The 26384-nt window shown below is 41.5% G+C and overlaps 1 protein-coding gene across 1 annotated transcript; it reads right to left on the bottom strand.

The window, feature by feature from the left end:
• Positions 1–6559: 6559 nt before the first annotated feature.
• On the bottom strand, positions 6560–25260 carry LOC149440100 (extracellular tyrosine-protein kinase PKDCC-like). Its single transcript, XM_089658944.1, has 7 exons — positions 24745–25260; positions 16832–16954; positions 14344–14615; positions 12110–12189; positions 11913–12014; positions 9422–9601; positions 6560–7064 (listed from the first exon to the last, which is right to left on the bottom strand). Exons 1-7 carry the CDS (start codon positions 25258–25260, stop codon positions 6943–6945), a joined length of 1395 nt encoding a protein of 464 aa, XP_089515070.1. The 3' UTR covers positions 6560–6942.
• Positions 25261–26384: the final 1124 nt, after the last annotated feature.

Here is a 26384-nt window from a genome sequence, read left to right as displayed (position 1 = left end):
AAACATATCTAATAAAAAATGTTGGACAAAATGTATTCTGCTAAATGTCTTTGGTAAAAAAAATCCCAATATGTGTATATTGATTGGTTTGCGTGTAAGTTATAGTGTCTACAAACGGCGGCATATATACTAGATTTTTGTTTTTAATACCAGTAATGGCGACTGCAATAGTGCAAACGGGCAATCTAACACTAACTGACGCTGGGGGGTGGGACTGGCTAACTGCCACTGACATCATCAGGTACATTAATAAAGTGATCAGTGATAATATTATACACTGTCACTGTATTACTGACACTGGCTGGCAAGGGGTTAACATCTAGGGCAGGGGTCTCCAAACTGCGGCCCCAGGGCTGGATATGGCCCTTTGCTAACCTTTATCCGGCCCTCGGGGCACTATTCCTCCCACTGAGGCCAACAATGGGGCAGCACTTCTTCCATTGAAACCAATGATAGTGTTCTTCCCACTAATACCAATGATGGGGCACTACTCCTCCTACTGACCATCAACCCTGAGGCCATGTTTATTCTCACTGATGCTTGGGCCAGGAACGTTTCTATCCTCACTGGCCCTAATTCGGTTCTCCTAAAGTCTGAAGGACCGTATACTGACCCTTTGTTTGAAAAGTTTGGGGACCCCTGATCTAGGGTGATTAAGGGGTTAAATGTGTGCCTAACTATGTGTAAAGTGTGCTGATTTTTACTAATAGATATCTTAGTTTCCCATCCCTGCTTTGCAGGGATGAGAAACAATGAGATTGTTTTCTCTGTACAGAGCTCTGTGTTGATTGTCAGCACAGGGCTCTGGGCTGTGATTGGACACAGCCGATCAGGAGGTCCCGGCAGTGAATCATTGGCCAGAAGTTGCTGACAGGCTCCCACTGTGATTGTAGGCGCGCGCCCGAACTCCTGAAACAGGCATCGACGTATGTGTATGTCGCTTGGCCTGTGCCACACATCTGCAATAAAATGCGGGCGGTCCCCAAGTGGTTAAACACAAAATGGTACTAACACACTGGATCTAAATCCACAGTTATAGAATGTGATTGTAGGCAGGCGGGGGCGCACGCCCGAACCCCTGAAACAGGCATCAATGTACGTGTATGTTGCTTGGCCTGTGCGGGCCGCACGTCTGAAGTAAAATGTTGGCGGGCGGGTGGTCCTCAAGCGGTTAAACACAAAATGGTACTGTCACACTGGATCTAAATCCACAGTTATAGAATGTGATTGTAGGCAGGCGGGGGCGCGCGTCCGAACCCCTGAAACAGGCATCAATGTATGTGTATGTCGCTTGGCCTGTGCGGGCCGCACGTCTGAAGTAAAATGTGTGCGGGCGGTCCCCAAGCGGTTAAACACAAAATGGTTCTAACACACTGGATCTAAGTCCACAGTTCTAGAATGTGTAGTAGCAAATCGTTTTAGAATTTCCAGGAAATAAAATGATGGTGTATGGATCCCAGGCTCAAACAGCTATAAAGAAGGGTCATGTTGGAGGGCCAGGAGAATTTTGGACGATTTTAGCCCCTCGTACCGAACATCCATGTTAACCCGGCCATCACCAAAGTCAAATTTAAACATCCTGCTCCCCCCTTCATACAGGAGTCCCTGTTGGACTTCTGCAGAGAGACCACTGTTTCCACACAAAGCAAGGGCCTTCCTCTGCAGTATGCTGGCAGGGGACAGGCTTTTCTGTGCGGGAAAACAAACTGTGAACCTATGCACACCTTTTGTTGGGAGCAGGGGCGGACTGACCATTTGGAAACTCGGGCACTGCCCAAGGGCCCGGGGTCAGTAGGGGGCCCCATGAGATGCCCCTGGTACCTTTTTCATAGGCTTTTTTGAGTTTGGGCAAGGACACAGGGGCCCCATGATCCCCTATTGCCCGGGGCCCCATGAGTTGTCAGTCCGCCCCTGGTTGGGAGGTATAGAATGTATTTAGCTGGTCTACACTGAAATCCATATCAGGTTTTAATTGTTTATTGCTTTGTTTTGGGTTTACTGATTAAAAAGTCATAACTTGCAAACTCTGCTGGGGGGCATCATTAGCTCTGGCTAAATCCGTACACAAGTGAGCACATGAATGCACAGCCTTCTCCCTCCAGTAAACATGTCAGATGAAACTACAAGGACTCACCTCCCATTCTGCCAATAATTAATGGTGTAACCCTGATTAATATTCAAGGACACAGGGGAGAGGCTGGCACCATGCTGCTCTTTTTTAAACTTTGTTTTTTAAATGGAACATACCCCACCAAAGCCACCATTTTCTTCACAGGTAAGAAAAAGTCATAAAAAGCACAACAAATATAAAGGATATAAATACATTAAAACAATATAAATCAATTGTAAAAGATACTCTCCTAAACATGCCCCCTTGAGTCCTTTGATGAAGATCAGATAGAAATATGACAGGGTTGGATCGGCGGATTATAGCAGATCAATGTCGGAGTGTGTTTATTGGGTCTACCCAGGGGTGGACTGACGATTTGGAAACTCGGGGTCAGTAGGGGGCCCCCTGAGATGCCCCTGGTACCTTTTTCATAGGCTTTTTTGAGTTTGGGCAAGGACACAGGGGCCCCATGATCCCCTATTGAGGGCCCGGGGTCAGTTGAGGGCCCCATGAGATGCCGCTGGTACCTTTTTCATAGGCTTTTTTGAGTTTGGGCAAGGACACAGGGGCCCCATGATCCCCTATTGAGGGCCCGGGTTCAGTAGAGGGCCCCATGAGATGCCCCTGGTACCTTTTTCATAGGCTTTTTGAGTTTGGGCAAGGACACAGGGGCCCCATGATCCTTTATTAAGGTCCCGGGGTCAGTAGAGGACCCCATGAGATGCCCCTGGTACCTTTCATAGGCTTTTTGAGTTTGGGCAAGGACACAGGAGCCCCATGATCCCCTATTGCCCGGGGGCCCCATGAGTTGTCAGTCTGCCCCTGGGTCTACCCCAGTAAAAAGGTAAAGGGGAGGGTTAAAAAAAGCAAAATGGGGGAATGAACCCAAATGGAAGAAAAATAGATTTGAAATAGATTTTAAAAATATTCTTCCCAAATATATTGCCATATATTTGAAATGCTACAATTTTGGTTTCAAAATATAATTCAATAAATAAATATATTACACTGCATGTTGAAATGTGTGTTTATTACAACATAAATGAATAATATTTTTAAAAATACATTTAAAATATACTGTAGGTCTTTAAAAATACAAATCTTCATTTTTGGAGTGCATTTACAAATATATGTAAAAATATATGTTGAAATGACTTTTTTATATGTGAAAAAAAAATCTGAAGAATATATTGAAAAAAATATATTTTTAAACTTATTTTTTTAAAATATAGTCTTCAGATTTTTTTTTAACATATAAAAAGGTAATTTTTACATATATGTTTAAATGCATTCCAAAAATGTAGATTTGTATTTTTAAAGACATACAGTATATTTGAAATGTATTCTTAAAAATATTTTTCATATATTTTGTAATAAAAGAGGATTTCAGTATGCAGTATGTGTGTATATATATATATATATATATATATATACACACACATATATGTATTGAACTATATTTTGAAATATATTGAATATGGCCAAAATTGTAGCATTTCAAATATATGGCAATATATTTGGGAAGAATATTTTTAAAATATATTTGAAATATATTTTTCTTCCATATGGGAAGTTCCTCTTTAAATATGGAGGCAAATACCCAACTGCCCCTTTTGCAGCAGGCCCATCCTATAAATAGGCTCTTTCACAAGGGCAGCTGGGGGCGGTAAAAACAGGCAACTGATCTGAGGTTTTACCGGCTAAATTCTAGCATTACAGTTATACACATGCAGCAGCAGCTTTAACTCTCCTATGCAGAGCTTGACAGGTGGCACCAAACTTGCCCATTGAGGTCAATGGGAGTGTAACACACCCTGAACCAAATGCTTGACTCATGGTTGCGGTATGGCATTTTAAAGGAGTTCTGCCTCCCCCAAAAAAGAAAAAATTAAGTCAGCAGCTACATTATACAGTATTAGGGCACTTAACTGTCCAGGCATCCAGGGGTGTCCTCACCAGAGCTGATCCTTCAAATGGATATCGGGTGCTGGTGCCACCATCTTGACTAAGGGAAACTGGCAAGGAAGCCTCGTGGCTTCACAACTGGTTTCCTATTGCACATACGCAAAGCGTGGTGCACTTTGTGAATGGCCGCAGTCTTCTGGGAACTGTGCAGTGTCCCAGAAAGCTGCGGGGGAAAGTGGAGGGAGCCAGAATTGTGAGCGGGTACCTGTCGTACCTGCTCCCCTCCAAAAGGTGCCAAATGTGGCAGTGGAGGGGGAGGCAGACCCTTCCACTCACTTCCTCTTAGCCCAGCAGGTCCTGGACCCTCCCTCGGCCTGTGACTGGACAGTGAACGGAGAATCAGCGATGAGCTCAACTCTCTCTCACTCTCTTATCCTATCAGCATGCTTCTTGTCAGCACAAGAACTGGCTCCTTGTGCTGCTTCTTCTTCTCAAACTCCAGCCCTGCTGTATAGACTACAAAAGGCTGATACCAGGTCGCATTCAGGTACTGATACTGCTTGCAATTTAAAATGCATTTAATGATTTAAAATGATCTAAAATATTATGATTTTAACCCTAAAATAAAAAAAATTATTTCAAATACATTTAATGATGTAATAATGTTAACCGAGCTGTATTTACAAATAAAAGTTCAGCTTTAATATCTGAAACAATGAGAATGAGAGATGAAACTCAGTTTGTATAAAAAAGATTTATTATAACATCAAATATAATTTTTTTAATAAAAGAATACTTTCACTGAAAGCACATTTTTTTTTTATACCTACAAGGTCAAAAATAACCCACATCTAGACCGATGCCAAAATAATCTCCATTCATCAAAACTGGAGGAAGTAAAATGTGTGTGCTGCTTACAGTAACCAATCAGAGTCCAGCGGGTGCTGCGTAAAAAATGACAGTTGGGTTCAGTTTGATTTTTATGGATGACAAATACCCCTTTACAGTTTTCATAAATCACTCTTAGGTGATATTTTTCTTTCCTGTCTATTCATTGAAGTGAAGTGGTGTTCATGTAGGTGATGGCCATGCAAGGCATGGTAGGTCAGTAGGTAGGTCAGCCCAACCATAGGGAGACCCAATTATACTGGTGACTACCTTGTTTTGGGCTCAGGTTCCAGAGTTCATTTCCCAGATGGTAAGAGGATACAGACTTGCTGCAGAAGATGGTCGGAGGCTATGGACATGCTACATAAGATGGTAAGAGACTACAGACATGATACAGGAGATGGTCAAAGACTATGGACACGCTACAGGAGATGGTCAAAGACTATGGACACGCTGCAGGAGATTGTCAAAGACTATGGACACGCTGCAGGAGATGGTCAAAGACTATGGACACGCTGCAGGAGATTGTCAAAGACTACGGACACGCTGCAGGAGATTGTCAAAGACTACGGACATGATACAGGAGATAGTCAAAGACTACGGACACGCTGCAGGAGATTGTCAGACTACGGACACGCTGCAGGAGATTGTCAAAGACTACGGACACGCTGCAGGAGATAGTCAAAGACTACGGACACGCTGCAGGAGATTGTCAAAGACTATGGACACGCTACAGGAGATTGTCAAAGACTACGGACACGCTGCAGGAGATAGTCAAAGACTACGGACACGCTGCAGGAGATTGTCAAAGACTACGGACATGATACAGGAGATAGTCAAAGACTACGGACACACTACAGGAGATGGTCAAAGACTACGAACACGCTGCAGGGGATGGTCAAAGACTACGGACACGCTGCAGGGGATGGTCAAAGACTACGGACATGATACAGGAGATAGTCAAAGACTACGGACACACTACAGGAGATGGTCAAAGACTACGGACACGCTGTAGGAGATTCTCAAAGACTACGGACATGCTGCATGAGATTGTCAAAGACTACGGACACGCTGCAGGAGATGGTCAAAGACTACGGTCATGATACAGGAGATGGTCAAAGACTATGGACACACTACAGGAGATGGTCAAAGACTATGGACATGCTACAGGAGATGGTCAGAGACTACGGACATGATACAGGAGATAGTCAAAGACTATGGACATGATACAGGAGATGATCAGAGACTACAGACATGATACAGGAGATGGCAGAGATTGCAGACCTCCTACAGGAGATGGTCAGAGGCTATCAAAAGAATACAAGATCTGGTCAGAGACTGCTACAGGAGACGGTCAAAGACTATGGACATGCTACAAGAGATGGGCAGAGACTGCAGATGTGCTACAGGAGATGATCAGAGACTATGGACATGCTACAGGAGATAGTCGGAGACCACAGACACACTATATGAGATGATCAGAGACTATGGACATGACACAAGAGATGGTCAGAAACTGTAGACATACTACAGGAGTTGAACAGATGCTACAGACATACTACAGGAGATGGTCCGATGCTACAGACATCTACAGGAGATAGTCAAAGACTGTGGACATACTACAGGAGATGGTCAGAGACTATAGACATGCAATAGGATATGGTCAGAGACTATAGACATGATACAACTGATGGTCAGAGACTGCAGACATGCTGCAAAAAATAGGAAGAGCCTGAACATCCTATAGGAGTTGGTGCTGAATGGGGGCATGGTTCAGGAGACATAGACAGGTAGCACATTACATAAGACTACTAGCAACCACTGCTTTCACAGGGCAATAGAAAAACACAAAGTAGTGTCTGCAGGAGCCCCAACAGGCACAGAAAAAGTGTCAAAGGGCCACATGTGGCCCCTGGGTCGCAGGTTGGGCATCAGGGTCCTATGGACTTGATAGCATACTTTTGTACAGTTCATAATGTTTTTGATGCTGTTTGGATGCCTTTACGTATTAAGCACTTTAATGGGCGACAAGTAATACTTCAGTCTTTCTGTATATTTTGTACGTGACTTCCGTTGTTACTTGACTGCTTGACGTAGACAATCGAATTCTCATCCGGGATTAGCTGGACTCTGTTGCTTGTAAAGGACACAAGATAGCGACCTGTATAGACACAATGGAGAGGAGAACTTTTAGAAGTTTCAAATGACAGGTTCACTTTACATAATTGAAAACGGACAGCGCAGTCTGGCGCTAGAGATGGAATTGCGAATGGACAGAGAATGTCCCCGAGGCCAAATTTCCCCACAAAAACAACAAATTTTGCCGTCTTTGAGATGGCTATCGGGTGCTTTACAGCGTGCATATCGACTTCCACATTCTCTCACAAGCTTGAATGACCCCTTGGATGGGGACAAAAGGCATATGTAACAGATTTAAAAAAAAAAAAAAAATTTCCAGGATTATAAAAAAAAAAAGCCCAAAAAAAAAAAGTTGCGTACAAGTTCCAAGGTATCGTCAGCACCACGAGCCCTGTGACGCATTAGGCGCTGGCGTTCAATAAAAGTCTTTTTATTACAACAAAAATGTCCATCTTCTGGGCCGTGTGTATCTGTAAGAGACATCATACACTGCGGCTAAATGAAGGATAACCAGCCAGATACGGATATTAAGAGCTGACATCTGTAGGCGAGGGCGACCACAACCCAATATGAAGGAACAGCTATCAGGAACGGGGATCATGTAAAAACGAGGGTGGCAACCGAGAATAGATATAAAACAGGAAATTGCCCTGAAACCTGAAATTCAAAGGAAATTGAAGATTTACAGTAATTACATATCCCCAGTTACTTTTGTAACTTTTTTTGAGAAACGTTCACGTTTTACAGGTTTGCTGTTCCATATTTCAAATATTATAATTCATACACAGATTTAAAAAGGATCCCTCTAGTGGTCGTTGGTGTATCTGGGAAAGTAAGTGGCATCCCTGATAAATGACAGTTGACAGAAGTTCAGTTAGTCTTTAAGCCCAACTCCAGGCAACAACAAAAATTTCCCATGCAGTGGGGTCTATGCACACCGTGCTAATTTTTTTCTAGGGGAGAGAATGGAGACATACAGTACTTCTATGATCCTCCCAGCGCAAGTCTGGTCCAGCAACCCCCACACTCCAGCGGTCTTGAATAGTGGACTGTTCCTAACGTCATCACGCACAGTACAGACTCTACAGACCAGGAGCAGTCCACCACTGGACTGTAGGGGAGCACCATTTTCTCTAGGATTGAAGGATCGGGTGAGTATACAGCTTTTTGCTCACCCCTAGAAAAAACGAGCAGTTGACTTGTCCAGTGCAGACACAGCCCCACTGCATAGGAAAATTCTTTTTTTTCCTGAAGTTGGTCTTTAAGCTCACCACATACTGTATGTTACATTCTGATTGTACAATCTCCTTTAGGGTTCATTCACCCTTGCTTTGCGCTCTAAAGAGTGAATCTTGTTTTGATCAATCTTCAGCATTTGACAGGCGGTGAGGAGACCATATCACCATCTGATTTAATCCCCTAAATTCCGGACTACCATGTACACAATCACACATGTTGTGCTTGGTTGCAAGACGGTTGAAGCATGGCCCCTTTTTTTGGATGGGTTGCACTCAATGGTTGGTAGTGTCAACTGAGCATGACAGGGGAGTATAATTCCGGCAGTGGCATCCGTACACCCCTGCTGCTGCACACTGGATCTGTCTGGAGTGTACAGATAACTTTGTAGGTAACCACAGCCTGTACAGTACCCCCTAGACATAACAAGCTTTTAACTGCAGGACCCCACTGCAATTGTGGGTTTTTCATATTCCTGGACTTGGGCTTCAACAGACCAAGAAGGTACAAATATGAGAATGGGTAGCACAGTGGCTAAGTCGTTAACACATCCGCCTGGCAGTACTAGGGTCGCCGGTTCGAATCCCAACCACGGCACCACCTGCCTGGAGTTTGCATGTTCTCCCTGTGCCTGCATGGCTTTCTTCCGGGTACTCCAGTTTCCTCCCACACTCCAAAGACATGCTGGTAGGTGAATTGGCTCCTGTCTCAATTGTCCCTAGTATGTGTATGTATGAATGTGAGTTAGGGACCTTAGATTGTACACCCCTTGAGGGTTAGGGATTGATGTGAATGTACAATATATATGTAAAGCGCTGTGTAAATTGACGGCGCTATATAAGTACCTGAAATAAATAAATAAATATGAGAATGTAAATTTTGTCAATTTCGGGGTTCACATACACTGTATGACTCATCATTCTTGAAAGGACATGATAACTGCTGTGCTGTCTCTTTAGCTAACCCATAGAGCTTTGGGAATCCTTTTTCATGCAATGAGTGTTTAAATACTATGTACAGGTAAAAATAAAAATAATAAAACAGTTTAAAAAAACATAAAAACATTTACATTTGAATCCATAAAATACAAGTGAGCCAAAACCGTTCTATTTTCCCTACAGTAGGTGAATATAGGACACTCACCCGTCCATGTCCTTTGTTGGCTGATGACGAAGTTCCAGCAGCGAATGTGACTGCTGCAAAATTCTGCTGCCTCAGTGGCATTGTGCATAGACAACAGGCATCCCTGGTGGTTAAAGGATGGCCAGCACCGGAAATCCTTGGTCGTCTCATTAATACGAAATCCTTTCAGCACAGAGTATTCTGGAAAATAGCAAATCAGTGAGCTTAGAACACACGACAAATGTAATAATAGTCTAATCAATAAAATGTTCACCTATGGAAAGCAAATGTGGAACTGTTATCATAGGGATTTATAATTCCAGGACCCAATGACATGTTTATTCACGTGTTTTTTTTTACCCAATAGAAAGCAATGGGAAAGGGGGGGGGGGGCAGCCAGTTCTTAAAGGCTCAAAGCCCTATATGCCAAAAAAACATTCTCAAAAACACTTGTTTATTGCATTTACAGGCACTTCTAGTTAAGTAATTTAAGCATACGGGGAAAAAAATGTCCAATTCTAGTTCAAAAATGAGATCATGTACCTTTATGAATGTCAGGTGTTAAGCTACAGGTGCCTGAGCACTGATATGTGACTGTGCTCTATTTTAAACATATTTGTTTGTTGGGAATTTTATGGAGCTTTAAGGTACAAAATGTTTGGGGGTGAATGGGCCCAATTGATTGGCACCTTGTACTGCTTCTCCCTCTCCCAGTCTGAGCACTGCTGTAAAGGGACTGCAGAAGGCTAATACCAGGTCAATTCTAGTATATACACTGCTCGCATTAAAAAAAATGAACTGAATGATGTATTAATGTATTAATAATCTGTTTGTTTTACATCTGCCTGGTGTTTAGCTTTAAAAATAATCAGGTCTTGTGGATTTTGATGCCTGGATTTTCCACTGGGCAATGGGAAATCCAGATGGTTGACAAACTTGAAAAGAGACTTGAATGGGCAAGTGTTTGGGCTAGCCAAGCCCATAATGGAGCTTTAAAACTAAAGCGAATATCCAGCAGAGAGGAATCAGAGGACTGATCACAAACCTCTTTGTGTTTGCAAACTAAATTGTGTATCAATTTTGTGCTACAGGATGAAATTTATATAATGAGTTATCAATTTTGTAACAATTTTATATAATTTTGTGCCACAAGATACATTTTGTATCACAGGTTATCCATTTTGTAACAATTTAGTATCATTTTGTGCCACAGGATTAATTTTGTATCAGAAAATATCAATTTTGTAACAATTTTGTGCCACAGGATGAGTTTTGTATCACAAGTTATCGATTTTGTAACAATTTTGTATAATTTTGTGCCACAGGATGAATTTTGTATCATGAGTTATCAATTTTTTAACAATTTTGAATCATTTCGCGCCACAGGATAAATTTTGCATCACGAGTTATCAATTTTGTAACAATTTTGTATCATTTTGTGCCACAGGATGAATTTTGTAGCACGAGTTATCAATTTTGTAACAATTTTGAATCATTTTTTGTTACAGGATGAAAATGATACACAATTGTTACAAAATGGATAATTTATGATACCAAATTTATCCTGTGGGACAAAATGTTACAAAATCGATAACTCATTTTGTAACAATTGTGTATCATTTTGTGCTACAGGATGAATTTCATATCATGAGTTATCAATTTTGTATTATTTTGCACCACAGGATCAATTTTGTATAATGAGTTATCAATTTTGTAACAATTTTGTCCTACAAGATATATTTTGTATTACAAGTTATCGATTTTGTAACAATTTTGTATCATTTTGTGCTAGAGGATTCATTTTGTATCACAAGTTATCGATTTTGTAACAATTTTGTATCATTTTGTGCTAGAGGATTCATTTTGTATCACAAGTTATCGATTTTGTAACAATTTTGTATCATTTTTTGCTACAGGATGAAATTTGTATTATGAGTTATCTATTTTCTGACAATTGTATAACATTTTGTGCCACAGGCTAAATTTTGTGTCATGGATTATCCAGTTTGTAACAATTGTGTATCATTTTGTGCTACAGGACGAATTTCATATCATGAGTTATCAATTTTGTAACATTTTGTGCTACAGGATGAATTTTGTATCATGAGCTATCAATTTTGGAATCATTTTGTATCATTTTGTGCTAGTGAATTAATTTCATATCATGAGTTATCAATTTTGTATCATTTTGCACCACAGGATGAATATTGTATCATGAGTTATCAATTTTGTATCATTTTGCACCGCAGGATAAATTTTGTATCATGAGTTATCACTTTTGTAACAATTTTGTATCATTTTGCACCACAGGATGAATTTCATATCATGAGTTATCAATTTTGTATCATTTTGCACCGCAGGATGAATTTTGTATCACGAGTTATCACTTTTGTAACAATTTTGTATCATTTTGGACTACAGGATGAAATTTGTGAACTTTGTGATGTCATCTTTTTTAAAGTAACTTTCTTTACAACTTCAAAAAGTTGGAAATGGACACTTTGGGACTGACCTCTCAGATCCTGGGTCCAGCTCTGGTTCATTCCTGACTTGTAATAGCTCAGGACATCTTCAAAGGCCTTCAGGGTTTCATGAATCCCAAAGCGTAAATCACCTGCAATCAGAGCAGACATTTTATGGCGGGTCTGTCAGACGGGACACAGGCACTTATATGGGCTGGAAACAACTGTTTTTGATTGCTCAGAGTACCTGTTGTGTTCATGATGTCCTGGAGGAGAGGTCGAAGGGCAGGAGGTGAGGCATGGGGCAAGAGGTAAGTAAAGAAAAATCTGGAAAGACAAAACCGGCTACTTAAAATCCTGGAACTTTTAAGTTCAAAGCAAAGTACAGAATATTTTCAGTAGAGATGGCCACATGCTAACAGATTTTAGAACACCCTTAGTACAGTCGATGACTTGAGGGATGTCATTCGATTGTTCTTTCATTTGTTTTTAACAATCAATTTTGGAATGAATTTGATTTCTCAAATGAAAACAGCATAAACTGTTAGGAATTTGTTTGTTGGAGAAAAAATATCCATCATGCTCCTCCGAATTTTCTCATTGAGAGCGAAAAAAGAAAATTGAGAGCAAAATCAGAAGTTTTAGGACTGCACCCAACATTTTTCTGTACCCCTTTTTTTTTTAGAGATTTCTTTCACGTCCTGTGCTGGTGACACCCTGTGATATCCTGACACACAAGCTGTCACTGAAACAGAAAACAAAGGTAAATCTTTCAAACAGGAACACAGATTTAAGGAAGATGAGAGAGATTGTAACCCTTATCCTTTCATTAAAAAAGTTTTGTCTGGAGCTCTGCTTTTTTTTTAATGCATCCTTTTTTATAGAATGTTTTCACAATGACAATGAGCAGAAAAACATAGAAATACACAAGATACAGAGACCTAACCATCCACATACAAATTCAGAAAGGGCACTGATAGGATACGACTAGAAGTCTAGGTTTAGAATATTCAACATAGGTACAACATAAACCCACATTGGGTCTAATGTATAGCCCAACAGACTTCAAGAGACCAGAAAAATTATCACGGAGCTCTGCTTTAATTTTTTGCTAATACACTGATTTTCCAATTTCCTAAACCAGACACTCTGAAATGGTTTATGTCTCTTTCCAGTGGGTCAGCATAACAAACAAGAAACAAGTGCTAGTAATGGTGAGAAAAAACCTTTGAAGATTAAAAGTTCCCATCACTAATAGCACTCAAAGCTGTCTAGACTTTCGAATTACCATTTCTTAGCCCTGATAAAGGGGGACTTCAGTAGTGCCTGGGACATATTGGATTCTCTTCGTTGACTGCTAGGTCTATCTAATAAAGACCATTCTAGACCCCTTAGGAACCCTTCAATAATTAGGTCTCAGGGAACCCCTGCTAAAAACAATTCAGTGGTGGCCAATGGAAAGGATGGACCTCTGACAGTGGTGGTCACATTGCTACTTTTACAGACAGCTGACAAGATCATTGGCATTCTGAAGCTGACTCTGTCAAGTGGTGTTGGCCCTGGAACTACTCAGGTACCATCAAATGGGAGACCAGTCAATCACTGCTCAAGGAACCTTCACCAACTGCTGGAGGAACCCTATGGTTCCATGGAACCCTACTTGAGAATGGCTGTTTTAGACACCGACTAGTGGGTTGACATTTCCACCATTTCTTATCTTTGAAGAATTCTACAAGGACCTCCTGCAAGGCTGAAGTAGCATTGGCCACTATGCAAGTACTATCAAATTGGACATCAATTAGCTACTGCTCAAAAAACAATTGGCTGGAGGAACCTTCATTTTCCATGGAACCCTGCTTGAGAATGGCTGTTCTGGACACTGACTAATGGGTTGGCATTTTGATAATTTCTTATTTTTGGAGAATTCTACACAAACCTCCTGTATTGATGGGGATCTGCCAACTAAGCCCGCAAAAGAATATTAGGATCCATTGCCACCAAACCCTACTTTAAGGCTAACTCTACTTGAAGGCCCAGCACACTTTGAACCTCCTTTGGACTATTCATGATTATTAGACATAAACCCCACTTAACTAAGGCTGAGAAGTGGTAGTTCTAAAGTCTGGATGAAAAATTTATATTCCTCGTAAAAGTCAGCAGTTCAGCTTTTAGTTACAATCACCAATGGCACTCAAAATCAGTGCAAACTTCATAACTTTCATTTCTCAGCCCTGATGAAGGGGGACATCTTCCCCCTGAAACTCATTGGCTTTCCTACTGATACCTCTAATAAAGAACATTCTAGACACTGACTAGTGGGTTGGCCCTTCCATCTTTTTTTTTTATCTTCAAACAATAGAAATTTGACGGAGGTTCCAACCTCTCCCTTTATCCAAATTCATAAAAAGAGAAAATGAAAAATGTAAGTCAAGTAGGTTACAGATAATAGGAGAAACAGAAGTCACCATTGGTGTCTAGTACCTGTAGGCATTGTAGAGATTTCTCTTCTCATTGGCTTCGACGCAGGTCCCTGCTGCAGAGCATGTAACTCCGAAACTCCTGGCAGGAAAGGTGAGGGTGCAATCAGTGTCCTGCCTACACAATATCTCTTCATTCGTGGCGTCATCCAAATCCGTCAGCTTCAGACTCCCTTCCACCAGGATGAACTGGCGCGGCTGGAAATCCAGTAGGGCAACTGAACCCAAGGGTGAATTTGCCAGGTAATGCAATAACCGCACCAGTTCTAGACAGACCTGAGGCCAGATACAGACATAGAGAATGATTTGCTGCTGTCCAATAATGGTGTCGTACACAAAAATGCATGACTGGCTAACAGCTAATACATTTCACTTAGCTGTGCCGTCACAAATAATCCCTGTAATGTGCCTAATACGCATATTTCCTTTGATGGTCAGCTCCATTTAGCGGCCATAATGTAGTATTTTCCTGAAATACTGCAATCAGTAAAATATCACATTATGGCCTCTAGATGGAGCTGACGATTATAGGAAACACACATTTTAGACACATTACAGGGACTATATGTGATGGCTGACAGCAAATATGTTAAAAATTCAGGTGAAATGTTTGTCTTTTGGATGATTATGTTATATTGTTGAGTTTTCCTTTTCTTTTTTTGTAATGAAAAATTTAATAAAAGATTTAAATTTTAAAAAAATACAATACAAAGAGAATATTTCCCTTCCTCTCTCCATGGGCACAATTTGGGCATGTTCACCAGATGTAGATGTACATTTTTATACCATGCTCTTTCATTACAATGATCACTCAGTGGTCAAAAACTAAAAAAGGAATATACTTCAGCTTTCCAGTCTTTAGGTGTAATGGCTGCATTAGTTTTCTTTTTTTTTCAGGCTTATTTTTCTTTATTTTTTACCTGGTAACAGCTCCGTATCTGCCACCCCCCCTGCCAATCCCTCCACTGGCTTCCGATTGCCCAACAGATAAAATTCAAAATGCTAACATTGACGTATAAAGCTGTTCATAATACTGGCCAAAACTACATCACCGATCTGGTATCCAAATACCACCAAAAACGTACTCTCCGCTCCTCACAAGACCTCCTTCTCTCTAGTTCCCTGGTCTCCTCCTCCCATGCCCATCTCCAGGACTTCTCCAGGGCTTCCCACATCCTCTGGAACTCCCTACCCCAATCCATCAGACTATCACCTACTCTCCTCACCTTTAGGTGCACTCTGAAAACCCATCTCTTCAGGGAAGCCTACCACTCCATCCCCCACAGCTATTTCCTCCTGTACCACTATCCCCTCCCTCCTAGATTGTAAGCTCCAAGGAGCAGGGCCCTCGAACTGCTCGTGTATTGAATTGTATTTTTACTGTACTGTCTCTTGTACTGTCTCCCATTATCATGTACAGCGCTGAGCAAACTGTTGGCGCTTTATAAATCCTGTATAATAATAATATCACCCTAGGCTTCTCTTCTGATTGCAAATGCATCTTCTGCTCTTCATCTCAATTGCATGGGGGGAGGAGGGAGCTAGTTTACAGAAGGAAGATAACATTGTAGTTTCAGTTCAGTTAATCCAGCATTTCTGGCAGGTAAACTATTTGTCTGTCCTTGCTGAAAATGTTCTTATCCTGGAAAAAGAAAACTAATGCAGCCACCACACCTAAGGACTGGTACGTTGCAATTATATACATTATATATTTTCTTATTTTTTAAAGCTTGGATAGAATGGTTAATGCACAACTCCAGCTTCCTCACTGCAGCAAGCCAGATGGAGTCTGCCTCATTTTATGGCTGGAGGACATCCAACGTTATCTAGTTCTTTCCTCCCCAGCCTAACTTAACATGGCATGACCCTATAATTGACTGGATTTCAGTTCTTTCATGGAGGCTCAGCATCACATGTAGGCGTTACCTAGAGCCGTCGTTTCATGTGCTTGTGTTGCATTTATAAAAAACCAGCTGCCACATGTGCGTTAATGCGCTCCGCAGCGCCACCTACTGTAGATGTGTATTGGGGCGCCATTCTAAATGAATAGCACCCCGATACGCCACACAAAGGGTTGCAGTATCACTCAAAAAAGTTTTGAATCAGCTGGGTCCTGAGATGAGTGGATTGATCCATTGACATGACAAGTCTTTGTCAGATCCCTGACCTTTTCCAGTGTCATTTATGTAAACACAGACCCCTGCCATTCAAAACTGATTGATTGAACAGAGAATTGTCAACAGGCTGGTCTCCCCCATTGTGTTCTGGCCACTCACAGGCTGTTTGCACAGCTCTCTGCACTAATCCCTTCTGCCCATTGAAAACTGGACTCATTAACCACATCACAGTGGGAGGCCAGAGCTTTCCAAAAGCCACAGGTTTCCATCCCGCTCCCAGCTGTGAATGGGTTAATCCTGACCCCCCAGTAGGGAGAAGGGGGGGGTGGGCTATGAGAGCCACTGAAACAATTACCATTGTTTGCTTGCCCTTACTTTAAATCTCTCCTCCCAGGGGGCCTGCAGGAGTTGAATCATCTCAAGGGGAGTCCCCAGATCCAGCATGGCGGTGACCCTGAGGTCTGCGGGATCGCTATTCACATAGCACTGTCCATGGAGCTGCGGAGAGAAAAGAGAAATTGTCATAATAAAGCGAGGGCTGAACATGGGGCCCTACTCATCATCATTAAAAAAAACATGAAGAGGGTCCTATTGTTGTTCAGTGCAGTCAAATGCTATACAGGACACAACCGTCCCGCGTAGAAAGGCTCATTGGACTACATTGAGCATAAGACCCAACGCATAGACAATCAACCTTCTGTCCTATCAGTTCAGTAAACGGTAACGAGCTGCATTGGTGTGTGCTGAGGAAAAGGAGAACATGTTGCGTCATTGGGCAGCGCGTTGCGTCATCCTATTGTTGTTCAGTGCAGTCAACTATACAGGACATCAACACGCGATGTAGAAAGGCTCATTGGGCTACATTGGGCATAAGATCCAACGCATAGACAATCTGCCTTCTGTCCTATCAGTTCAATATAAGCTAACAAGCTGCATTGGTGTGTGCTGAAGAAAAGAGAACATGTTGCATCTTTGGGCAGTGTGTTGCGTCGTCCTATTGTTGTTCAGTGCAGTCAACTATACAAGACACCAACGCATGACGTAGAAAGGCTCATTGGGCTAAATTGGGCATAAGGCCCAATGCATAGACAATCAGCCTTCTGTCCTATCACTTCAGTATACGCTAACGAGCTGCATTGGTGTTTGCTGAGGAAAAGGAGAACATGTTGCTTCGTTGGGCAGCACGTTGCATCTTTGGGCAGGCGTTGCGTCGTCATATTGTTGTTCAGTGCAGTCAACTATACAGGACACCAACACACGACGTAGAAAGGCTCATTGGGCTACATTGGGCATAAGACCCAACACATAGACAATCAGCCTTCTGTCCTATCACTTCAGTATAAGCTAACGAGCTGCATTGGTGTGTGCTGAGGAAAAGGAGAACATGTTGCGTCTTTGGGCAGCGCATTGTGTCTTTGGGCAGCGCATTGCGTCATCCTATTATTGTTCAGTGCAGTCAACTATACAAGACATCAACACGTGACGTAGAAAGGCTCATTGGGCTACATTGGGCATAAGACCCAACGCATAGACAATCAGCCTTCTGTTCTATTAGTCCAATATACGTGAAAGAGCTGCATTGGTTTGTGCTGAAGAAAAGAGAACATGTTGCATCTTTGGGCAGCGCATTGCGTCGTCCTATTGTTGTTCAGTACAGTCAACTATACAGGACACCAACACTCGACGTAGAAAGGTTCATTGGGCTACATTGGGCATAAGACCCAACGCATAGACAATCAGCCTTCTGTCCTATAAGTTCAATATACGCTAACGAGCTACATTGGTGTGTGCTGAGGAAAAGGAGAGCATGTGGCGTCGTTGGGCAGCGCGTTGCGTCATCATATTGTTGTTCAGTGCAGTCAACTATACAGGACACCAACACGCGACGTAGAAAGGCTCATTGGGCTACATTGGGCATAAGACCCAACGCATAGACAATCTGCCTTCTGTCCTATCAGTTCGGTATACGCTAACGAGCTGCATTGGTGTGTGCTGAAGGAAAGGAGAACATGTTGCGTAGTTCAATGGAGAAGCTGCTGAAAAGCATGTAGTGTGTTTTTGCCATGTTTTACATTTTTATTCTGGCCACCAACTAAAAAAATTTCCCCTTAAAAAAAAAAAAAAAACCCCTGAAAAAAACGCAAAATGCATCACAAATGCAAAACCGCGTGACAAAAAGCAACATTTCATTTTAGTGGCTGTAACAATCATTTGTTCTAGCCAATGCGTAATTGCATGTACATGCGTCAATGACACCGGTGCTCTTCTCTCTGAAAGCAGGTCCGGAGCATTTTTGCCTCTAAATGCTGTTCTAAAATACAAATCTAAACACCACAATGTACATGAAAACATTGCCAGATATAGAGCTGTCAGGTTGTTTTTTTTTTGGTTTTTTTTATGTTCCATTGGGGAGAATTCCACTCACTTCCTATCCCAGATTCAAAAACAGGAAGTAGCAGGAAATCTTTCCATTGTGTTGTCACCAGAATAGGTGTCCCCATTTGATTGTTTTGCCTCCTGTCCTGTTCTGGTGACAATTATTATTATTATACAGGACTTATATAGCGCCAACAATTTGCTCAGCGCTTTACAATATAATCGGAGACAATACAGCAACAATACAGTTCAGTACAAGAGGGTTAGGAGGGCCCTGATCCTGGGAGCTTACAATCTAAGACAACATTCTGTCCAAGTGGCAATGATCATCAGGACAAAAGAGAGGGTACGAATCCTAGACAGCAATCAAAAACCTTCTGCATTCCATCAAATAGTAAACCATAAAAAGCCTTCAGATACACTTTATCACCAAATATCTCCATATATTGACAGATGAGGAATGTTGGGAATTTGATCAATCAGAGGCGCTGGGCCTTCCCTGCGGGTTTTGTCACACATCTGACACATGTTGAAGACCAGGCCTCTGCGTTTACCTAAGGAAGTGAACTGATGGAGGTCAGGCATAGACAGGGGCCCCCAACCCCCGCTTTGGGGGGGGGGGACAGGGCAGTGACATCATTGTTGCTACAAATGTCCCTTCAAATGGGGCAACTTGAGGTCATTCGACACCTTCCTGCCCAATTAAAAGTGCTTTTCTCATGCATGGTGGGGGATACTGAGGAAAGTGACAGTATTATTGCAGGAGTGGCCAGCTACAAAGTTCCTAATGATCTCCTTGTTGTGTTTCCCACTTTTATGGACTGCAGCACTTTGATGACATCTTCTGAATACAATGGAGCCTTCTGAAAACACACTGACATGTTACGACCAATCAGCGGGCACATATTTTAAGGCGATATTGTTATGGCGTTGAGTTTAGTTTTCTTAACCATTTTGCATTTGCTGCAATTTTTTACAATTTTTCACAAACACCTTAAAATTTGCATTTTTATTGCTAGGAAGTTACCCAAACCTCTGAGCAATCATCTGTTTTCTGAATGCAAAGGCTCTGCAGAATAAAATGACAGCGCCTGCTATTTATTTTAATGGCACAACATTTCTGCAAATGTTGATCAAGTCTACATTTTCAGGAGAAAAAATATACTCCAACACAATATATGATTGCCAATTTTTTGTATGCTATAAAAGACGAAGTTTCATTAAGTAAGTAGATACCAAACATGTCAAACCTTTAAACTGCATGTCAGAAAACTACAGAACCCAAAATTGTTCACAGGCGACACTTTCAAATTCTTTACTGGTTAGCAATTTGGAGTTCATAGCAAATGATGGGCCTGAGAATTATTTCTCCCACTCTGGCTGTTGTGCGGATATCTCATATTCTAGGCACACGGGTGATGCAATAGCATTTTTAAAAAGTGGATGATGTGCATTTTTCATCTGCTGTGGTGCATTGGCATCCCATTCATAAGGAATTGACTGCCCTAATGAAATGCACAATATCGCATGTGAATTAACACAAAGCAGTGGAATGCTTCAGTGTAAAGGGACCCCACGGTGATATATTGGAAAGAGAGAAACAGAGAAGAGAGAGAGAAACAAAAGAGAGAGAAGAGAGAAACAGAGAAGAGAGAAACAAAAGAGAGAGAAGAGAGAAACAGAGAAGAGAGAAACAAAAGAGAAAGAAGAGAGAAACAGAGAAGAGAGAGAGAAACAAGAGAGGGAGAGAGAGAGAGAAAGAGAGAGAAAGAGAGACAGAGAGAGGAGAGGGGAGAGATAAAAGAGAGGGGGGGGAGAAAAGAGACAGAGAGAAAAGAGGGAGAGAGGGGGGGTGAGAAGAGAAAAGAGAGAGAGAGAAAGAGAGGGGGGAGAGAGGAGAAAGAAAGAAAGAGAAAGAAAGAAAGAAAGAAAGAAAGAAAGAAAGAAAGAAAGAAAAGAAACGAGAGAAGGGAAGGGAAGAGAAGAGAGAAAGAAAACAGACAAGAGAGACAGTTGAAAGAGAGAAGAGAGGGAAAAAAGAGAGAAGGGAAAAAAGAGAGAAGAGAAAATGAGAGAGAGCAAAAGAAAAAGATAGAGAGAGGGAAGAAAGAGAGGGGGAGGTAAGAGAGAGAGGAGAAAGAAAAAAAGAAAGAAAGAGAGAGAATAGAGTGACTGAGAGAGAGAGAAATGAGAAAGAGGAAACAAGAGGAGGGAAGGGAAGAGAAGAGAAGAAAGAGAGACGAGAGAAAGAAAAGAGACAAGAGAGACAGTTGAAAGAGAGAAGAGAGGGAAAAAAAGAGAGAATAGAAAGAAGAGAGAGAGCAAAAGAAAGAGATAGAGAGGGGGAAGAGAGAGAAGATAGAGGGGGTCAGAGAGAAAGAGAGAGGAGAGAGAGAAGAAAGAAAGAGAGAGAGAGAAAAGAGAGAAAAGAGAAGAAGAAACAAGAGGAGGGAAGGGAAGAGAAGAGAAGAAAGAGAGAAGAGAGAAAGAAAAGAGACAAGAAAGACAGTTGAAAGAGAGAAGAGAGGGAAAAAATAGACAAGAAAGAGAGGGAGAGAAAAGAGATGGAGAACACAGAGATAAGAGAGTGGAAAGAGGGAGAAAAGAGGAAGAAAAAAAGAGAAGCAAACAGAAAAGAGGGAGAAGAGATACAAAAGAGAGAATGGGGGAGACAGAAGAGAGAGATGAGAGAGAAATATAGAGAAGAGAGAGATGGAGAGGGAGAAAAAAAAGAGAGAAGAGAAAGAATAGAAAGAGAGAAGAGAAAGGAAAGTTGACACCCATAGTACCAATTGCCTAGTAGTGTCCTTGCCTTCTATGGCCAGGTTTATGTCTCTCCCTCCTTGTGCAGCACACAGGTAAGTACTATATATAAATAATAGAGGAGAAAAACAAGAGCACTGAGGTCGGGTTCACACCTAAATGCAGACCATGTTCCTGTGCGATTCAGTGTCATGCGATTTTATGCCCACTCATTTGAACGGGTTGAAATCGCACTGGATCGCACAAAAAGAAGTGGCATTTTCCTTGTAGCACTGGAGCCAGCCTTGGGCTTCAATTCCCTTTGCACATAGAGTTTGCTTTGCACAGAAAATAGTTCATGACTGGGGTGGGGGCATCAGATCATAAGTTCCTTTGAGAGCAGCAAGTGGCCTTCTGTACTTTGTCGGTGCTAAACCAATGATTGAAATAACAGCTTCCTAATGTAATGTGTGACAAATGTATCAAATCTGTAATGAGTATCAAATCTGTATCTGGACAACAAACAGCCAGAAAAGTTAGAAAGTTTGATCCGATTGCCTAAAATATGTGACAACCATCTAACCTCCATGAGCATTTATTGAACATCTGTGGATGGCTGATCTTGAAATTAAAGTAGGTTGTCAGATATTCCGGGACAATCACCATCGTTTCCTTCCATGCAGTATAAGATCCAGTACAATCTGGTTGTACAATGTTTGTACTCTCTATATCCTTAAGGCCTGGTTCACACCAAGGCATTTTTTAGAGCTTTTTGCAGAAACACACTACAATCCATCTAACATGGTTCACTATGGGACACGTTCACATCTCTGCTTTTTTGAGCTGCTGCTTTTTTGGAAAGGGTCAGGGCAGGGGCGGACTGACAACTCATGGGGCCCCCGGGCAATAGGGGATCATGGGGCCCCTGTGTCCTTGCCCAAACTCAAAAAAGCCTATGAAAAAGGTACCAGGGGCATCTCATGGGGCCCCATACTGACCCCGGGCCCTTGCGCAGTGCCTGAGTTTCTAAATGGTCAGTCCACCCCTGGGTCAGGGACTTTTTTAAACGCAAAAAGCAGCATTTTTGCTACAATATATTTCAATGGTGAAGCTGCTGAAATGCATGCAGCGCATTTCTGCCGCATTTTGCATTTTATTTCGTTTCTGGCCAGAAGCAAAAACATTTTCGCTTTAACACAAAAAGCTGTAAAAAAAAGTGAAATGCGGCAAAAATGCATGTGGAAAAACGCAAATCACAATCCAAAAAGTATCATAAAACGGATCAAAAGCAAACTGCATAGGTGTGAAGCAAGCCTTAGGGCTCATTTAGACCTGTAAAAAAGGTGGTTAGCTGCATTTTTACCACCCTCCCTAAAGCTGCAAAGGCAGCCAGATGGGAATGCAGACGTGCCACAGCAAAAATGATCACCCTGCCGCGTTTGTTGGCAGTACCACCACAGAAAGCCACCTATTCAAGCGAATGGGACCTCGCTGTATGGCACGTAGTTGAGGTGCGTTATTCACCAGATTAAAACAAGGGGTGATAAGGCAACATATCACCGCCTCACTGCCTGTCAAAAGCCTTTGAAAAGTGATCCACAGAGAGCTTGCACCTCAAACTGTCTGTGAGCATGAGCTCTAAATGGTCAGGGGTTTGAGATTGAGGGCCCATTCAATGAACCTTTATGTACCCTAAGCTCATTTATATAAATATAATAAAAATAATAATAATGAAAAAAAAATATAATAGAAAAATAAATAAAATAAATGAGGTTGTTATATACACCCAATATATTTATCAGGACGCCATACCTGGGTGATGCCAGGGTGCCCCAGAATCTGTACCCTAAGCTCGTTTATATAAATACTATAGAAATAATAATAATAATAATAATGAAAAATAAAATAAATATAATAGAAAAATAAATAAATAAATGAGGTTGTTATCTACACCCAATATATTTATCAGGACGCCATACCTGGGTGATGCTGGGGTGCCCCAGAATCTGTACCCTAAGCTAGTTTATATAAATACTATAGAAATAATAATATTAATGAAAAATAAAATAAATATAATAGAAAAATAAATAAAATAAATAAATGAGGTTGTTATATACACCCAATATATTTATCAGGACGCCATACCTGGGTGATGCCGGGGTGCCCCAGAATCTGTACCCTAAGCTCGTTTATATAAATACTATAGAAATAATAATAATAATGAAAAAGAAATATAATAGAAAAATAAATAAAATAAATAAATGAGGTTGTTATATACACCAAATATATTTATCAGGACGCCATACCTGGGTGATGCCAGGGTGCCCCAGAATCTGTACCCTAAGCTCGTTTATATACATACTATAGAAATAATAATAATAATAATAATGAAAAATAAAATAAATATAATAGAAAAATAAATAAAATAAATAGATAAATGAGGTTGTTATCTACACCCAGTATATTTATCAGGACGCCATACCTGGGTGATGCCGGGGTGCCCCAGAATCTGTACCCTAAGCTCGTTTATGAGGTTGTTATATACACCCAATATATTTATCAGGACGCCAGACCTGGGTGATGCCGGGATGCCGCAGAATCTGTACCCTAAGCTCGTTTATATAAATACTATAGAAATAATAATAATAATAATGAAAAATAAAATAAATATAATAGAAAAATAAATAAAATAAATAAATAAATGAGGTTGTTATCTACACCCAATATATTTATCAGGATGCCATACCTGGGTGATGCCAGGGTGCCCCAGAATCTGTACCCTAAGCTTGTTTATATAAATACTATAGAAATAATAATAATGAAAAATAAAATAAATATAATAGAAAAATAAATAAAATAAATAAATAAATGAGGTTGTTATTTACACCCAATATATTTATCAGGACGCCATACCTGGGTGATGCCGGAGTGTCGCAGAATCTGTACCCTAAGCTCGTTTATGAGGTTGTTATATACACCCAATATATTTATCAGGATGCCATACCTGGGTGATGCCAGGGTGCCCCAGAATATGTACCCTAAGCTCGTTTATATAAATACTATAGAAATAATAATAATAATGAAAAATAAAATAAATATAATAGAAAAATAAATAAAATAAATAAATGAGGTTGTTATCTACACCCAATATATTTATCAGGACGCCATACCTGGGTGATGCCGGGGTGCCGCAGAATCTGCATCAGTGCAATCTCCTTCTGCAGTTTGTACGTAGCCAGTCGGTGACAGCCGACGCGGTCGCCATACGCCTTCATGCAGTTTTTCACGTCGTTCCCTTCGCCGTGGACCGTCTTGATTGCAATATCTTTGCCGTTCAATAAAGTCCCCTTCAGGACTAATTTGGTAAAGCCAGACCCGATATAATAAATCCTTGACAAATAAGAGAGGTCTTGGCACGTTAGCATCCCACGTAGCGGCGGGTCCGCTCCCAGAATCCTCAGCGGCTCATCCTCAGGACCTGTCCTTTGGGAACCCAGTAACATTTTATGGAAGGACCTTAGGTCCCTGCGCCTTTCCGTAATTTCCTTCCGCAGGTCAGGGCTGTGTGGGGACCCCAGCAGGGACATGTACTTGTCATTATAGGAAGCTTTTCCTTGGGGTGAAAGTTTGACAAAAATGCCAATAAATATGAGAGAGGCTCCAAGGAAAATAATGTGTCCTTTCATTGTGCTGCTGTGACCAGCTTCTCACCTCTGTCCCTTTACTGTAAATGAGTTCATTAAGAGAGGAATGCCTGTCCCTGTTTGTCTAATGGGGAGGGCTGATGGGCTCAGGGACTCCCACTGAGGAGGAGGCATTCCTTACCTGGGCTCAGGCTCTTCTATTCAGATAGTTGGCTCTCTGCTGCCACCCCATGGACAATGCGATGACAAGGACTCACAATATCAGCAGGGGCTTATTTCGAAATATAACTTTTTGGCATATTGCCATCTATAAATAGATTGCAACGCATTTATTGAAGCTAATTGCCTTTTGGTTTATTTTCACATAGATCTTCATGTTTACTTGGATATTTTAAAGCATTACTAAACCCACAACAGTACAATCAGTCTGTATATGCAGTAAAGTATGCTTGTTATACTCACTGTGGAACCAAAGGGGTTAATCCTCCGCATTGTGTAAAAAGGATGATTGATCCTCTCATCTCTGATCCTTCCCTTCTTCCATTGTCCCCTAAATATCTCCTGATAGGACATGTTTGGAGTCACTCTGCACATGCTCAGTTTGGTGTACATTGCTAGAGAGTTTTTTTTTCTTGGGAGGGTGCATGTAATCAGCACAGGGCCAATCAGTACTGTCCAGACAAAGGTCAGGGGTTTCACATCCTCCTGAAAGGAGAAAGAAAACTCCTCCTACAAGCTTTAACATGTGCTCTGCTGAAGTCAGAAGATTGTTGTAACGGCTGATGAGAAAAGATATTTAGCAGTTTATATTTACTAAAATAATTGCATTTCCATGTTGTTTGTACTGTGGGAGACCAGATATAGTGAACGCAGAGTCCGGGGAGACCAGATATAGTGAACGCAGGGTACGGGGAGACCAGATATAGTGAACGCAGGGTCCGGGGAGAGCGGATACAGTGAATGCAGGGTCCGGGGAGACCGGATATAGTGAACGCTTGGTCCTGGGAGAGCAGATATAGTGAACGCAGGGTCCGGGGAGACCGGATATAGTGAACGCAGGGTCCGGGGAGACCAGATATAGTGAATGCAGGGTCCGTGGAGACCAGATAAAGTAATGCAGGGTCCGGGGAAACCGGATATAGTGAATGCAGGGTCCGGGGAGACCG

This window comes from Staurois parvus, unplaced genomic scaffold, assembly GCF_062004578.1.
Source record: "Staurois parvus isolate SC_StPar_1 unplaced genomic scaffold, SC_StPar_1.0 ptg001112l, whole genome shotgun sequence".
NCBI lineage: Eukaryota > Metazoa > Chordata > Amphibia > Anura > Ranidae > Staurois > Staurois parvus.
Note: the sequence above shows the minus strand (reverse complement) of the source record. Positions and strands in the feature narration are given on the sequence as shown.